The 18039-nt window shown below is 36.3% G+C and overlaps 1 protein-coding gene across 3 annotated transcripts in view; it reads left to right on the plus strand.

Moving 5' to 3' along the window:
* Positions 1-2009: 2009 nt before the first annotated feature.
* The window catches only part of RUNDC3B (RUN domain containing 3B), a 141036-nt gene continuing 125006 nt past the window's right edge, over positions 2010-18039 (plus strand). For all 3 annotated transcript variants that reach the window (XM_029928378.1, XM_029928397.1, XM_029928388.1), the window contains exon 1: positions 2010-2553. In XM_029928378.1, coding sequence (XP_029784238.1) covers positions 2432-2553 — 122 coding nt within the window. In that variant the 5' untranslated portion in view covers positions 2010-2431. The remainder of the gene's footprint in view (positions 2554-18039) is intronic.

Raw genomic sequence — 18039 nt, forward strand, 5'->3', positions numbered from 1 at the left:
CAACAAGAAATCTTTTCAGCAAATTTCCAGAACAAGAAGCATTTGAAGAAACTTTATTATCTAATCATCTAAGATGGAGTTTTATGGAGTCTTCAGTCATAAATAAAAATTTGTAGTACAAGGATATGAAAATGTACTTGAGGCTACAGAGCCAATTTTAAGAATGACATTTCACTTTCCAGTATTTGACAAAAACACTCAGTTTTGTCTTCTTGATAAATGTTAAGGACTTGTGCGTCCTCTCCCTCCCATGGAAAAAACCAGCATAGGTGTCTAGGAATTTTCTTGATAATTGCTAGCCTTCTGCTCTTTTCCTTTTGCAATTTTGTTTTTAAACTAAAAAAATTTCAATTTGAGTCATGTTTGTCATTGCCAGTGCCAATATTTTACAATGGTTGGATGCATAGCTAGTGTATCTATTTCTTGATGGCTACTTCTGAATTCAAACAGTAGGGCTACTTAACTGTCCTTAACATTCATCAAGAATAAAGCTTCCAGAATAATGACCTTCTTCAAAGCTTCCTTGTTAATAGAGAGCAGACAATAAATGTTTGGGGACAAATGCACTGACCTAGAAAACTCTCCTGCTTTTACTATTTTAAAAAAGGAGAGTTTAAAGTCTAAGTTATTTTCTATCATTTTAATGTGTGAATGTTTATTGCAGTAAGCTACTTACGACAAGTATTTCTTTCCTACACAGATCTTTATTCTACTACGATGAGACTTAGTAGCTGAAAGGAATGCCTTAATGATTTTAGAGACTTATTTTTTTTTTACAAACTCAGATATTAGTAATCTAGAGCTTTATTATATAAAACTTTTTAAAGTGTTCAACATAAAGTAACAATACCGCCTTTGTATAATATACATGAAGGACAGAAATATCTACACGAACCTATGTATTCTATTTATAACAATCATCTTCGACAGAAACTTCGAAATCGGAGGTAAAGTTCTATGGATTTTGAGGCCACCAAAATTGTAAAATTTCAATAAAGCAATGCCATATGTAACTTGAAGTTACATTTATTGTGAATCTATTGTATGCGGGAAACCGTGCTAGGTTCTGCATGGACACTAGTTATTACAAATTTCACTCTAAAATCTGAGCATACTGATGCCAAGAGAGACCGACACATAGCCCGGTATGGGAGAACCAGGTAGAGGCAAGGACTTTACTGCTGGTAAGGCCGGAGGATGGAGAGGTTTTGCAATGTGGGCGCTAGATTCCAAACACGCGGCACAAGAACTGCACTCTTCTCAGGGAGGAGCCCAGAAGAGCCAAGCCTAGACTCATTGTTCCTCACCCAACACTGGAGTCACTGCCCAGGCCGGGAGAAGGGTGCAGGGACAACACAGCACATTAGCACCTCGCTCGTTCTAACGTGGGTGGTCAGTGCTGGCTACGGGACACGTTGGGTCTAGGGTAGGAGCGACGTGGAGTGGACGGTCAAGAAATCCCACCAGAAGACGCCCAAGAGGGATATTCTACGGGCATTTCCCCTCCCTGTGGCTATTTGTCTCTGTTTTCCAGGCCAGAGGAGAGAATTAGGACCAAAAACCAACAACAACAACCCTGCTCCATTCCTGGGAGTCAAGTGCTAGGTAGGCTGTGAAGCCAGACTGCTGCATTTTCGTAGGTGAGGACGTTAGAAGAGATGAAGGGCAGGAAAGAGATCAGCTGCTAAAGATCCTAGTGGTTAAAGCCGAGCTTCCGACGAGGGTCGGCATTCTGCCTGGGGCTCTCCGGCGCCCCGCATCCCACAATCCCCGGGCAAACTGCGGCGCTGCTCCGATGCGTGCCGGCTGCCTGCGGCACGCGTGCTGCGAGCGCGAGCCCGGCGTCTTGACAGCTGCCCACGCGCCGGGGCGGTGCTCGAGCACGCTGCTTTGAAACGCCAGGCGGCCGTCCCCGCCCCTTGCGCGCCGTGATTGGCTCCAGGTGGACTGCGTTAGCCTGATAGGTGCGGGGCGGGAGGAGCTGCGCGCGCGGGGTCTGTGGTCTCACCGCAACCTCAGCAGCTGGGGCGCGAGTGGCGGCCAAAGGCGGGTGGTAGGGCGTGAGGGCCCCCGGGAACGCGCGCGTGCTGGCAGCCGAGGTCCCTCGGGAAGCAGGGGAGCGCCCGACGCCGCCTCGCACGCGCCGCCCGCGGGCGGCGGCGCGCGTGAGGACGGGGGAGGTGCGTGCGGGTGTGCGAGTGAATGTGCGAGCGTGTGTGTGTGTGTTTGTGGTGCTTGGTTGCGGAGCGTGAGCCGTCCGTGCCCGGGTACGAGTTCCCCCGCGGTCTTCCACACCCTCTGTTGGTCCCTGGTCCTTCCCCACGACCCTCCAGCGACCCTACGGTCGGAAAACGAACAACAGCATTGTGGAGCAGGTGTGGGGGGGAGGAAGGGCAGCACCAGACAAAAGGGGCGCGGGGGTCAGCCCGCCATGGCCTCCCGGAGCCTGGGGGGCCTGGGCGGGAGCCGCGGCGGCGGCGGCGGCGGCGGCAAGAAAAGCCTGAACGCCCGCAATGCTGCGGTGGAGAGGAGGAACCTGATCACAGTGTGCAGGTACGGCGCGGCCCGCAGACCGCTGCGAAGGGAGGGGGCCGCCGGAGCCCCGGGTTTAGGGCTTCGAGCGAGCCCGCGTGCTCCCTGGGGTCCCACAGACCCAGGGCTGTAGCCCCAATCTGCCGCACCGGGCGTGTCCACCGGCGCGAGCGTCCTGTAAGGGGTCGGGGTCTGGGCTCGGATGAGGCCCGGGACTTTCCGTCAGTTTCAGCACTGGAAGCGAGCGAGGAGGAGGCTTGGGGCGGGGCTGGGGGAGGATTTGTTTTGAATGTGCCTTGTAGTGTCAGAGTAAAGGAGGAGGGCAGGAAGGAAGAGCTTTTTCATTTACTGCACATTAAGCTGTCAACTAGCTCTTGGTAAAGTCGTCGTTACTGTGATTGTTTACTGTGTTGTCTCACAGTCGGAATTCATTTTGTTTTTGTTTTGGCTTGTTTACATATGTATTCAGTCATTTCATTCCACCAGTATTGAGTGTCTACTACAACAAGCCTGCCGTGTGTGTGTGTGTGTGTGTGTGTGTGTGTGTGTTTTCTCTCCACTTTTGAGTTGCAGTACTAGTGCAGTTTCTGCAGTTGTTTTTAAGAGTGGGACTGTGGAGGATATCGAGGCTTCATGTCAATGATTTATTCCAAGTCTGCCTCTCCTTAAAATATTTTCTGATTATAAATGTAATATTCCTTTACTCTAGAAAATATAGAAACATAAAAAGGAATAACTAGTATCTGTAAGTCTAGTATTAAGAAATAACTGATATTTCACCAAACGCCTCCGCAACAACCATGGATAATCCTCTAACAATTAGGGAATGATCACACCTTTCCCTTCCTTGCAATTTCTGTCTGTGTATTTCTTCCTGTGTAAAATGTGTCTGGCATCTTATACAGTATACAGATACAGATATTTATGCTAGGACTTAGATTGAGTAACTGAGTGACTTTGTTTTTTAAACTTGGACTTGATACAGATGTTTGCCTATGTAGCAGAAAGACCTGCCTCACTGTTAACAGCACTTAGAGCTGTAAAGCATATTATATTGTGGAATTGGTTTAATCTACCATTTGTGCTGTCTAGGATGCAACCTTTTGAGGAAGACAGGTATTAAATATATTTAAATCCAGATAAATCTTTTTTTTTAAGTTGGGAAAAATGATAATCAAAGTTGTTTTCTTAGTTTTATTTTACATTAAAGATTATTATTTTATTTTTCTAAAAGACAACCATCTCAGGCAGGATCTAACAGACAGTGCTTCTTGGGGTAGTATATTTTATAAAAGCTCCATCAGAGTTAAATTTCACAGCAGAGCTTTTTGCTCAATTGTAGTTTTGAATTTTTTAAAACCTTTCTACTACAGCGTCTAATGCTCAGTAAATATTGAATGAATAAATTCACTGGTGGATACTATTTCTTTTGCTTCTCCATTTTTGTTGTGGCTGATTTTAGGTTATTTAATGTTCATTTGCTCCCTCATCAGAAGCAGGCCTGAAAAAAGGGCTTGTATCTCAACCTTATTTAAATAACATTTTTAGTTTTATATATAAGAAATTTCAGTCATATCACGCTGATTTGTGTGGACACCTGTCTGGGCTAGCTGTATTTTCATTAATTTTATTTGCATAATTATTTTCTCTTGTGAATGAGTATCAGTGCTGACCTTAGTTATAATTAACATGTAAGTTTAGTATTGTAGCTAAAGTACATTTCAGTTTTTCAACTTGTGTGTATATTTATGGAGTTACTACTAAGGTGGTTCTTCATGTCCAAAAAGGTGATAGTTTATATAAATTATCATCTGTCTCAATAGTAATGGGATCTCTATGATAGGCTTTGTCTAAAAGACTTTTACTTTCTGGAAAAAAAGTCACTATAGGCCATTTGTATGTTTTAAGTAGCTCTGCCTGTAATTCAGCAAAATGAACAAGTCAATATTTATGCATTTGTGTTTTTTTTGCCTTTCAGAGTTACCAAATTGTGGAATCTCACCCATGTCACTTAATTCATTTTTAAATTTTTATTTATCAAGTTAGAGGTTATTTGATAGTTGGGAAGAAGTTGGTTTAGAGTTTGAGTTCTAAGTTTATCCTTTAACAAACCATCCAAACATCTCATTTTCTAGTTTTCACATATGTAAAATAATCTTGGACTGGATCATTAGTAACCTTCAGTAACAGCCACAGTCTTCATGACAAGTATGTTCATGTTTTCTTTTGAATTTCTCCAAGTATGAGCAGGGTAATGGTAGATATATGTTTTATGGTAGCTAGATGAGGCATGTGCGTTTTTCTCTTTAAACAAAAATATTTTGAACTGTGCCTTCCATTTTATGTTTCTCTACTGATGTTCTACAAAACTTGTCAACAGTTTACAGAAACAAACCATCACAATATTCCCCCCTAGTACCACCACATATCATTCCACTGTATCTATAATACTTATATAGTAATGCTTTTCCTTAACCCTTAAACAATGTAGGCATATTCTCAGCTTAGTTTTAAAACCTTATTATGTAACTTCACAGTTCTTTAGGTATAAAGCCTTATACACAAACAATATTGTTATGGTGTTGAATTTTTGAAGTGAGTTGTTTGGTTAGGTTAAGATAGTCTGAACCTGAATTCAATTACAGTACATTGTGATTGTGTATTTAATTATTTCATCTCTTGCTTTTGTTCCACTGAACATTGTATTGCAGCCTTAAAAATATTTGTATGGTACTTAGTAAGTACTATTTTGTCATGATTTAAAGATTGTGGTAGAGAGAAAGTAGGTCATTTGAGACCTCTAAATATTCCGCACGCAACTCCAAAATATTCGTAGACTGATTTTGGCTCCATATGCCAACTAGTATTTTCCCTCCATATTCTCTACCATTTAGAACTTTGAAAAATTATTTTTTAAGGTCTCGTAGGCTTTTTTTTAGCCTGCATTTTTCATCCATAGAAAATTAGTACATTAGTCATTTTTTCTGTCATTTTTTTAAGCTTCATATTTTATTGAAAAGCTTACATATTCCTTTGATTTTACTTCTGTTGACAAAGAGAATTAAAATCTGAAGTCTCTTTCTGTGGGATAACATTGTTTTATGAGAAAGCTATTAAAGTGTACAGTTTAAATATATATGCATAAACAGATTTTTAAATAACATTTATTAAGCTTTTACATCAATTCTTTAAGAGAAACTCCTCACACATAATTTTCCTGTCTTGTGAGGAGAAAGGATTAACAAGAGTGATTAAAGGAGAAAGTGTGATGAGTGGAGACAAATCGTGGTTTTCAAAATTAAAGTACTTCTAGTAAAATGTATATAGTTATTCTTGGTTGTCTGTAGGTGAATATATTATTTCATAATTTGAATGTTATTTCAAGTAACAATAGGGCCTTATTTTTCCAGTGGAGTCAGGGACTGAAGCGCTCATATTTTCCATGTTATTAATGTTTGAGCTAAGCTTAAAATTCTCCCATTAATTAGAGTGTTCTACTCAGCATTAATTGTGGAGTGCAGTCTTCTGTATAACTGAAGCTTAAAAGCCACATTTGAGCCATAATAAATAACAGTATTTAAAACATTTTGGGTGAACTGCTTTTAAAAATGAATGACACATTTTCCTATTTTCTTTAAAAAGACTCTCTAAAGAATAATATAATCCTTATTAAAGACTTCACTCTTAATCTGTTTCTGTGAATATGCCCTGTGCAGTAGCTGCCCTGGGGGACTCCTGAAATACATAGAGCTTTTTGCTACATGGCCCTAGAAGATTGTGTCTTTCAAGTTTTTTTTGTCTGCTTTTGTATTCTGCTGTCACCTTCTACCAAGTTATTTCTTACAACTCTGCTTCTTTCTAGTAGCTCTTTCCTTTATCCTTCCATCCTCACATGCTTATTATAATTGGCTGTGAACTAGGAAAGCAGTTAAGTAAATTTATCATGTGTTAAAAAAAAAAAAAGGCACCCAGAGGCCTTAGTTAAGTGAGTGATCTTTAGCACTCTGAACTTCACATTCTACTTGATGAATAATCAGAAAAGAGGTCTATTCATATGCTTGAACTTGGTGGGTGAAATGCAGATATGTAAAATGTTGCTGAGTATTATTGGCAATATAATCCTTTAAATAACTGTAAATTTAGTGACTTACTCTACTTGTTACTATTCGCCTTAGTATCCCTCATGAGACTGTATTATTTCTTGGCTATAGTGATTATATTTTTGGCTAAAGCTCTTTTAGTCATGCTATGTGTGGCAGAACTTGGGATCTGGTCTTTGATCAACATTTTAAATTGTATTCTTTTGGAGTAGGTTCAGTATCATTTTTAAGAACTGTTAGAGCCCTGATAGTAGGTATTCACAACCAAGGTAGCATGATCATCTTTTCAGTTCTTAGTCCTCAATAAGCTTCTCAGCATTCATAGAAGGTCATTATCACTTTCCCTAGGTAAAATGGGTTCATACTCAACTTAAAGAGAACAGCTGTCTCTCACACATTTAACTGCACTGCTTATCTTAGCTTCATGGCTGATAAATTTCAGAAGCTTAGTTGAAAGATAAGATACTCAAGGGGGAAATGTGAAGCTTATTCACTGTTGTATTCAGTCTTACAGGTTTAAAAGATTTATCTCTGAGTCGGTCCAAATCATCAGAAAACAGTTGGGTATGTAGACAGCATTGCTTCACATACTCCTTTCACCAGTTGCTTTTACACAATTGTGCATTGGTAAGATTCCATCAGCCTATATTGTGGGTCATCAGAGAAGCAATCACAGGTCTTCTTGACGTTGTTGTTGAGAACATTGTTTATTATGTCAAGAAGTATCTTTTTTTGTAAAGATTTCTATGAGAAATATGTCTTATTTTAGTGCCAGAATTCTATCTCTAGGCAGTTGGTTTATTTATATCTACTGGACACAAATGTGTAACTGACAACTTCTTTTTTCTTATACAGCTTGAGAAATTTTAGTATTAAATCTGTAGCCAAGCTTTAAATGATAGGTAGGACATGCGAGTATTGGATTTAGCTGCCTTCTTAGCTCTTCTTTGTTTCCACATAATTCATATAAATTACTACTGGGGCGCCTGGGTGGTTAAGATTTTGACTTTTTTTTAAAGTCTATTTTTATTAATTTTGAGAAAGAGAGCAAGCAGGGAAGGGACAGACAGAAAGAAGGAGGCAGAATCCCAGGCAGGCTGGGCTTCTACCGTCAGTGCAGAGCCTCATGCGGGGCTCTAACTCAGGAACAGTGACATCATGACCTGAGCAGAAATCAAGAGTTGGACACTTTACCGACTGAGCCTCCCAGGTGCCCCAAGATTCCAAATCTTGATTTCAGCTCTCATGATCTCATGGTTCGTGGGATGGAGGCTGTACCTGCAGTGTGGAACCTGCCTGGATTCTCATTCTCATTCTTTCTCTCTCCCCCCTTTCCCCCCACCTCTTCTCCCCTCTCTCTCTCAAATAAATATTAAAAAAATAAATAATTATTGTTTATAGTCTGTATACAGAAAGTACACATGGCATTAGTGTACAGCCCAGTAAATTTTTTGCAAATAGAACATTACAACGTAACTAATATCTCGGTCAAGAAAAAGAACATTACCCTTCATGTATTTAAATATTCTGAAATTTTTCTAGAAAGTGTTTGTAGTTTTTTTTTAATGTTTTATTTATTTTTGATACAGAGAGAGACAGAGCATGAGAGGGGAAGGGGCAGAGAGAGAAGGAGACAGAACCAGAAGCAGGCTCCAGGCTCTGAGCTAGCTGTCAGCACAGAGCCTGACGCAGGGCTCGAACCCACAAACGTGAGATCTGACCTGAGCCGAAGTCGGAGGCTTAACCGACTGAGCCACCCAGGAGCCACCCAGGCACCCCCCAAAAGTATTTGTAGTTTTGAATACGTTATATATCTCTTTTTAAACTTATTTGTTTATATTTTTATATTGTAACAGATTTAAATTTTTCAAAATTTTTTTCACTGATACATAGACATAAAACCAACCTTTTAAAATACTTGTTTTGTGATCTTACTAGATTTACTTACTAATTATAACAGATTTTCTGCAGTTTTTTAAACTTTGAATACAGTCATGTCATCTGTGTGTTTTATTTCTTCCTTTTTCAAATTTTACACCTTTGTTTCCTTGTTTTACTGCACTCACTAGGACCACAGTATTGCAGAAAATGTTAACAATTTTACTATGAAGCAGATGTTTGCAATCAAATGTTTTTTCTATCAAAATAAACATAATTTCCCTCCCTTTTTTCTGTTTATGTAGTGAATTATATTGACTGACTTTTGGAGGTTAAACTACTCTGGAACAAAATATGTTGTGCATTTAATGAGTTAATATTACATTTGGGGTTTTTGTGTATATATTTACGGAAGAGATTTATCTGTAATTATTTGCTCTTATGTGTCCTTGTTTAGTTTTGTCATTTAGGTTATCTGACCTTATGAAGCAAATGGGGAAATATTCCTCTGTAGAAGAATTTGTGTAAGATTAGATTATTTTTTCCTTAACCTTTTGAAAAAATTCACCAGGGAAGAAATCTGAACTGCTAATTGCCTTTGTGAGAAGTCTTTTAGTAACAGATTCAATTTATTTAATAGTCACTGGACAATTCAGATTTCCTTATACTTCTCTTTAAAAAAATATTTTTTTACGTTTATTTATTTTTAAGAGACAGAGTGAGACAGAGCGTGAGTAGGGAAGGGCAGAGAGAAGGAGAAACAGAATCCGAAGCAGGCCCCAGGCTCTGAGCGGTCAGCACAGAGCCCGAAGCAGGACTTGAACCCACAAGCTGTGAGAACATGACCTGAGTTGAGTCGGATGCTTAACTGACTGAGCCACCCAGGTGCCCCTTCCTTGTACTTCTTGAATCAGTTGTCAGTGAGTTCTTCATGTATGTTATCAAATTTATTCCTAAGATCTTTAAAATATCCTCTTAACATCTTTTTATGGTTTAAAAAAACCTATAGTATTTCTTTTCTTACCCTTTATTTAAGTTTTTGTTCTTTTTCTAATTTCTTGTGAAATTGTATTTTAGCCTTTCTTCTTTTCTAATAAATGCCTTTTAAATATAGATGCCCTTGTTGGACATTACTTCGGGATTTCTTATAAGATTTGAAATGTTGTGTCTTTATTATTAATTAACTTCTGTTGGGATTTCCTCTGTGACTCATGAAATATTTAAAAACTTGTTATTTAACTTTTCAACAGCTTAGGGTTTTCTAGTTATTTTTAGATACTTATTTCTAACTTAATTCTACTCTACAGAGAATGTATTCCAAAAGATTTTAAACTTTTGACGTTTTGTTTATGCTTGCTTTATGATACAGCTTGTGGTTAGGTTTGATAAATACATGTATATTTGAAAAAAATATATATATATTGATTGCATGTTCTGTCTATGCTAGTTAGATATAAGTATGTTAATTTTGTTATTCCTATTTTCTGTTACCTTACTAGTTTTTTGTATGCTTAGTCTATCTGATTTTGAGAGAGGTATGTTAAAGTCTGTCTCTGAGTGTATATTTGTCTATTTCTTCTTCTAGTATGTCATTTTTGCTGTCAGTATTTTGTTGGTATGTGCAGATTTAGAATTGTGATCTCTTACCAGGGGTTGGATTTTTTGTCATCATGAAATGTCTTTCTTTAATACTGTTACTGCCTTAAAGTCTATTTTGTCTGCTATTAGGTAAAACACCTTTCAGTTTGTATGATGTATCTTTTTTCACCCTTAACTTTTAATCTTTTGGTCTGTAAAAAATTTTATTTAAATGTTTATTTTTGAGAGAGAACAGAGCAGGGGAGGGGCAGAGAGAGAGGGAGACACAGAATCTAAAGTAGGCTCCAAACTCTGAGCTGTCAGCACAGAACCTGAAGCGAGGTTCAAACTCACGAACCGGGAGATTATGACCTGAGCTGATGTCAACATTTAACTAATTCAGCCACGCAGGTGTCCCTTAATCTTTTTGTCCTTACATTTAAAGTGTTTCTTATAGGCAGGATAGAATTGAATTTTTTTCTCTTACCCAATCTTTTATTTAGAATATTTAGTCCATTTACATTTAGTATTGTTATATTTGGGGTTATAGCTACCATTTAACTCTTTGTGTTATGTTTGCTTTTTTCTTATATGTCAGTAAAGGATTTTTTATTTATTCCACTATTCCAGTTTTTCTCTTTACGAACTTGTTATATATTCTTTTTCATGTTCTGTTTGTATTTTAGATGTCTATTCTTTTAGCAGTTACTCTTAATTTATTACAGTGTAATATAAATCTAACTCTCATCGCATCTCCAGTAGTGTTAGAACCATTTATTCTTTCTCATTCTGAGATAGTTTCAGTCTATATATATTTTTTACATTCTACAAAATTCTTTTTTCAGGCAATTACACATGTGCATTTACCTACATATTTACCTTGCCATTGATTTTTCATCAAGTTTGGAAAGATTTTGGCTAATATATTTTTAAACTTCAATTACATGTATGATAAATTTTACCAGGCTCCACTTGCCTTATATCCTTTTCTTTTCTTTCTGCTTCAGTTTGTATATTTTCTATTGACTTCTCTTTCTTTTCATTAATCTTGTCTTCTGCTGTTTGTCATCTACTATTTAATTCATTAAATGAGTTTTTAATTTCAGATAGTCCTAGAATTTTAACTTGATTCCTTTTTAATAAACTCTAGTCTTCTGATAGAAATATATATCTTTCTATCTATATCCATCTTTTCCTCTATTCCCTAGCTCATATTAATCATGGTTATTTTAAGTTTCATCACTGGTTTAGAATACTTGGATTGCCTTGCATCTCTTTTGTGTGTGTGTGTGTGTTCTCTCTTCCTTTTTTTTTTCATGCAGTCTTATTTTTTGGCATATCTAAATTTTTTAATTGAATGTCAGTATGTATTACATTTTTCTTTGGCACTTTTATTGTTTATTAAATGCTTCTATACTTACCCCATTGCCAACCATCATGTCAAAAATATTAATTAGAACAAAATAGAAAAAGATCACAGTGGAGTAAACAGGTGGCATGCACTCCTCAATTTGAAGAAAACATGACCAAGAACAACTAGCTCCCATGGCTCATAGTATAGTATAGTGCTTACTTTCCCTACTAATGTTATCTTCTTTTGGAAGATAAAGTAGTAGCTGATCACCATTCAGTCAGGGATCATGCTGAATCCAGGCTGGATTCCAACCCTGTTAAGTCTTGCTCAGCCTTTCATTTGCCTTTGACCATCCAGGGGTTTCAACGTAGGTTTGATATATTTTTCAGCACCCTTTGTCTGGTAGTCCAAAATATTATTCTGTTTTCTAGAACAACCAAATGCTTTATTCTGTTTTTTTCAGAGACTTTCTGATTAGGAGTTTAGTCTCCTGATGACAAAGTGTGTGAGGCCTTCCCAGGTTTCCTCCAGAAGTTTTCCTAGTTTTTCTGTCCTCCCACTAGCAGCCTTCTTTGGGAGTCAGACCTCCACACTCAGAATTGGCAGACACTTTGGATAAATCCAGCTATAGCAGTCAATTGATTTTTGAGCTTTCCTTTTTCTGGAGTCTTAGCCTCTCTAATTCTTACTGTTGAAGCCACTGTGTGCAGGCTTCAAAGATGATTTCTGTAATTCTTGCCTCTTCCCTCCAATTTTTCTAGCTGTACTCTGTGGGAGCACTGGTCTACCACCATTTATTCTATCCTCCTTATTCCCACGTTTTTTTATCTTCTTCTTAGTTTTAATTTATGCAGCCAGCTGATGGTATTTTGTATGCCCCTATAAGCAGTCTTAAGTCTTTCTGGAATAGGTTATATAAATAAATAAATATAGCAATGATTGTGCTATAATCTAATTATCTTTTGTCTTTTACTAGAATGTGAATTTCTCAGGTACTGGAATCTTAGTTTATTCAACATCTAGTTTATTTCTAGCATTTAGTGCATGGTGGGTATGTTTATCAAACAAGGTAATTGTAGTTGGTGAAAAATCCTATAGGATAGACATTTCCAAAATAAGGGTGAAGGTTGAATTAAAGAATCATCACCCTAATGATTAATCTCTGATGATAGTTGAATTTTAAGCATCTAATAGTGTCAGCAGAATAATTTGCTTTCTTTTGAATGGAGTCACTCTAATTGAAATTTAATGAGGAAATGGAAAAATAAAAATTAGTTTCTTCCAGTGTTTGAATAATAATAGTAAAAACGGTGAGGCAGAAGTAAACAAATATATTTTTTCCTTACCAAAGCAATCTACTTTAATTTTCAATTTTTATAGATGCTATTTCACAAAAATAGGTAAAAAAATGCATACTATTTTAAAAGTATTATCTAAAAGATAGAAAGTGTACATAATACATACATTAGTTTTCATTGAATAATATGACATTGTCCATTTTCTCCAGTGATGGTACTTGTCCTTAGAAGAGGATAAGATAATATCTTCCATATATTCAAATTTAACATTTGATTTTAAAGTTTAAATTTTTTCTTAGTGTTTATAGTTATAAAACACATCTTTTGTATTCCAGATGTAACCTCAAAATTAAGTTGAAATTTTAATAAATAAAAAACAAAAAACATCTGTGCTTAACATCTGAAGAAAATACATTAGTGCATGCAGGATATGCATTTTGGAGGAAAAGTATTAGATTGAGCATTTATGACTAGTAATGGAAATTCTTTATTGAAGCAATTTCTGTTTCAGTCAAATTTATGTTATGGTTAAGCCTAACATTGCTAGAATTAAAACCAAAATATATCTGGTTTCAAAACCTATGCTTTTCCTCTTACATGTGCTTCCTTCAGTGTCTGTGATGCATATGAACTAAATCTAAATCATGTATGGGTATATGTGTTTATATTGGAACCATAGAATCAGAAACTGGGAACTTTCATTTTCTTAGCATTTCTGGTGTTCATAAACAATGATTGCTGTATACTAAGTGTTTTAAAAATTCAATCTACATACAAACACTTGAAATTCTTGCCTCTTTTTTCTATGCTTCGATGTTATTAAGTGAAATGTTGATGCTCTAAAAAGAAAACGGCTGTGTGCTAACATTTAGTAGTCTTTGTGTATGTTGAAACTATGTTAAATACTTTATATAGTCTATCTCTCTTTTTTTTTTTTTAAGTTTATTTGTTTATTTTGAGAGAGACGGATACAGTGCATGTGGGGCAGGGTCAGAGAGAGGCGAGACAGAATCCTAAGCAGGCTCTGTGGTGCCAGTGCAGCGCCCAGTATAGGGCTTGAACTCACAAAAGGCGAGATCATGACCTGAACTGAAGCTAAGAGTCTGAAGCTTAATGGACTGAGCCATCCAGGTGCCCCATATGCAGTCTCTTTTAATCTTCACAATAACCTGGTAATTGATTACTGAAAAAAAACCACAGTTTAGAGAGGTTAAGTATCTTAACAAGGAATGGATAATAGCAGAGCCAGGTGTGAATCCAGGGCCTTCTGGTATTAAAGCTCTTGTTCTTCCTCTTGCTGTCCTACTCTGAATATCTAGTTTACTAGTTTACCTTCGTTAAAATCTCTTACTTGAATATTTCTGTTTGTCATTTAATAAAGAACAGTTGTAGTCCAAAACAATATGTGATCTAAGTTTGTAAAATATTCTTGAGGCCCCTGGGTGGCTTAGTCAGTAAGCATTGGACCCTTGATTTCAGCTCAGGTCATGATCTCACAGTTCATGGGATCAAGCCGCGCCCCCCCCTCCCCCCCCCAGAACCCCAAGCCCCATGAGGACTCTGCACTGTCAACATGGAGCCTGCTTAGGGTTCTCTCTCCTTCTCTCTCTCTGCCCCGTCCCTACTCATGTTATCTCTATCTTTCAAAATAAGCTTTAAAAAATAAAATAGTCTTTATTGAAATGATTTTAATTAGGAGTTCTTTCATATGAGAGATTTAATGGGTTAATTTATGTTAAGACAGGAAGTTTTCTTGGTTTGATAGCTTTCTAATTTTAGACGTGTATTTTTATTTTTTTGGAAAAGTTTTGCTTATCCTTTTTTTTAAAGATAGTGCATCTAATATTATTTTTCACATTGGGCAATCTGTTGTCATCTATCTGCTTGTATAGAAGTACAATACATTTGTATAGAATATCATTATCAAAGTACCTAGATTAACAATTCTCTTTAAAAGAAATTTTATCAGTAAAGGTGAGGACATTATTTTAAAATATACTTTTCTCTCTCCTTTTAATTTTTACATTTGGTAAAGTTTTTAGAAATAGTAATCACTTTAATAAGAGAGAGACTTTTAGATTACACATTCCAGAGAAAATGGTTGGGACTTTTCTCCCTTGTGTTCCAATAACACTTTATTTATAGAAATGGGCAACTGGTTGGATTTGGCCCATGAATAGTGGTCTATAGACTCCTGCTAAAAGAAAGTATGAAAATAATTTTTTTCATTATAAAAAAATTAAAATTATAGGAAAATTAAAGGGTAAAATACACATGATTTTGGGGAGTTCTTACTTTCATAATACTTGAAAAAAGAAGGCAAATTGCTATTTCTAAAAGAATGTAAAATGTAAAGGTGTAAAATGTAAGAAAGGAAATAAGCTATTATTATGTTATATTTGGGGTAAATTGTATCCTGTTTCCTGGCAGCCATCTCCTTGTTGATTATTGATGATGAATATTATACTAATGGCAGAAGATAGTTGCCTACCCCTTTGGTAAAGACTGGTAGCTGTAATAAACATAAGGAATTCTGTAAATTTGTTGTGAAACAGTGGAAAGGATTCTATCTCAGGATTTGGATAATTATGTTCTATTTAAAAATAGCACTTATGAAAGACTTTTCTGAAATCCTTTCAGTTTTGAAATGTGTTGATGCTAGATATTTTTATGTACTTTGGTTATCTTCAGATATAATTCTGTGGAGAAGAGATACAGTGGGATAGTTAAGAAAACCGGGTTTGTATTAAATTCACATTTTCTGAAGTATATTTGCCTCTTATAAGGGGATGGGATTGTAATTTTTTTCTACTTGATCACTCTGTATATGTGAATGTATATGTATACATTACTAATGCAGAATCTTAAATATTAAAGGTGAATTTCCACTTTTTAATAGTTATTTTTGCCCAATAATGTAGAAATTTAACATAGTAATATTTTTATTTTTTATTTTGTTGTCACATTTTTACTTTTTAACTTTTATAATTTTCTATTTATGGTTATAATTATGTTACAGATCTTTGACTAGTGGAAGGAATTAACTTAATATGGTGTAGTGAGGATTTTTTTAAACATAGTTTTGGTAACTATCTCATTTTTCATGGTATGTTGCCAAAGGAAAAAAGGTAGTTCATGCCTTCTTGGGTTTGAATTTATTCACAATCGTTCTTTTTATTTATGATCTAACAAAAATTTTCTTTGGGCTTTGAAAGTGGAAAAGACAATCTTTTTAGACAGAGACATTTAAAAAACTGTGCTTAATTATAAGACTCTTTTATGAACATTTTTGAATTTTTAATTCTTATGTAAAAGCTGTTACTTAGACTTGAACTGGTATTTTTAGACATTCATCAAATTGTCATTTCTTTATTTTAAAATCAGTCCTCTTCAGGAAATAGATGACTAATATTAATGTCATCATTATCAGGAAATAGCTCAGCATCTGTGTGATTTTTTTTTTTTTAGATGACTTGAAATTCTTTTTACAGGTTTGGTTTTTATAGCACATCTTAGCTAGTTAATGTGTTATGGAGGAACACATTGGCATAATGGAGCTAGCTACATGATTCCAGAGTAGTGTTAAGTGGGAAGTCTTGACTAGCTAGAAGTGAAACATGGACTCTAAGAATTAAGTTATCTTCTGAAATTTTGATTTGTGTTAGCAGGAGGAGAGTAAGATATAAATGATGAAACAAAGTCAGAAAACATTCTTTTTTCTTTTTCATTAACCTTGATGTAATAGAATATTTAAAATGCTTTCTTGTTCTTAAATATCTTCATGCTTGGAAATGACAGAAAATGTGTCTAATCGTATGCTTTAAGATACTTGAATTTTGCTTTTATTTTAGTTTTTATTCATGTGTTAGGCTAAAAGTAATTTAGTGCTCTGAGAGTCACCATCTTAGGTTTTTGTCATGCAAAGATTGTCGTCTATAGGAATATCAACTACTGATAACATGATAAAAAGCCTCCTGTATTTTGTTAACTACTGATTGATAGGTATATGGCTCTTGGTGCTGCAAAAATATAGGTATTAATATCCATGGTCTTTCTTCCCATTAGATTTTACAAAGTAGATCATTGGCTATGGAATTTTGTATTGTTTCTGGAGCACAGTAGTGACCAAAACATTACCAGATTGTTACAGGTAGAAATTAAAGGTTCAAACATAGCTCTTTTAGATTAAATAAGTACTTTGTTATTTTTTTTAATATTTTATTTATTTTTTAATGTTTTATTTAGTTTTGATACAGAGAGAGACAGAGCATGAGAGCGCAAGAGAGAGATGGAGTCACAGAACCGGAAGCAGGCTCCAGGCTCTGAGCTAGCTGTCAGCACAGAGCCTGACGCGGGGCTTGAACTCACGAACACGAGATCTGACCTGAGTCGAAGTCGGAGGCTTAACCAACTGAGCCACCCAGGCGCCCCATTTAATGTTTTATTTATTTTTGAGAGAGAGATAGACAGTGTGAGCAGGGAAGGGTCAGAGAGAGAGGGAGACACAGAATTGGAAGACAGGCTCCAGGCTCTGAACCAGCTGTCAGCACAGAGCCCTACGGGGAGCTTGAACCCAAGAACCGTGAGATCATGACCTGAGCCAAAGCCTGACACTCAACCAACTGAGCCCCCCAGGCACACCTTTGTTATTTTTGTCTTTAAGTAAAGTTTTTCATTCATGTGCATTACTAAAATGCCATGTATATATTTTTAAATTTTTAACATATTTTTATTCTTGTTTAAATTACTGTATTTAATTTACTTGCAAGTTATTTAAATGACATAATTTTTTAAAGCAGTAGGTACTTTTGTCTTGAATGTGATTTTAGAATCAGACTTCCTATTCCAGTCTTCCTAACAAAGATTACAGGGAAACATTTAGATGTTCCAAAGTTTCCTTTTATTTAGGTCAAAAACCAAACTGTGGGTTTTATTTATTCATTTTAGGAACATTTCTTTTTCGTTTTCTTACTGAATATTACACTTATTTATTCTTATTAAAAGTTTGCTAGGGGCGCCTGGGTGGCTCAGTCAGTTGGGCGGCCAGCTTCGGCTCAGGTCATGATCTCACGGTTCGTGCGTTCGAGCCCCGTGTCGGGCTCTGTGCTGATAGCTAGCTCAGAGCCTGTAGCCTGCTTTAGATTCTGGGTCTCCCTCTCTCTCTGCTCCTCCCCTGCTCGCACTGTCTCTCTCTCTGTCTCTCAAAAATAAAAGACATAAAAAAATTTTTTTAAACTTTGCTAAAGATTGGCAGCTTTTTCCTCCATTATTGTCAATGAGATGGACATAGGAAACAAAA

This window comes from Suricata suricatta, chromosome 2, assembly GCF_006229205.1.
Source record: "Suricata suricatta isolate VVHF042 chromosome 2, meerkat_22Aug2017_6uvM2_HiC, whole genome shotgun sequence".
Lineage (NCBI taxonomy): Eukaryota > Metazoa > Chordata > Mammalia > Carnivora > Herpestidae > Suricata > Suricata suricatta.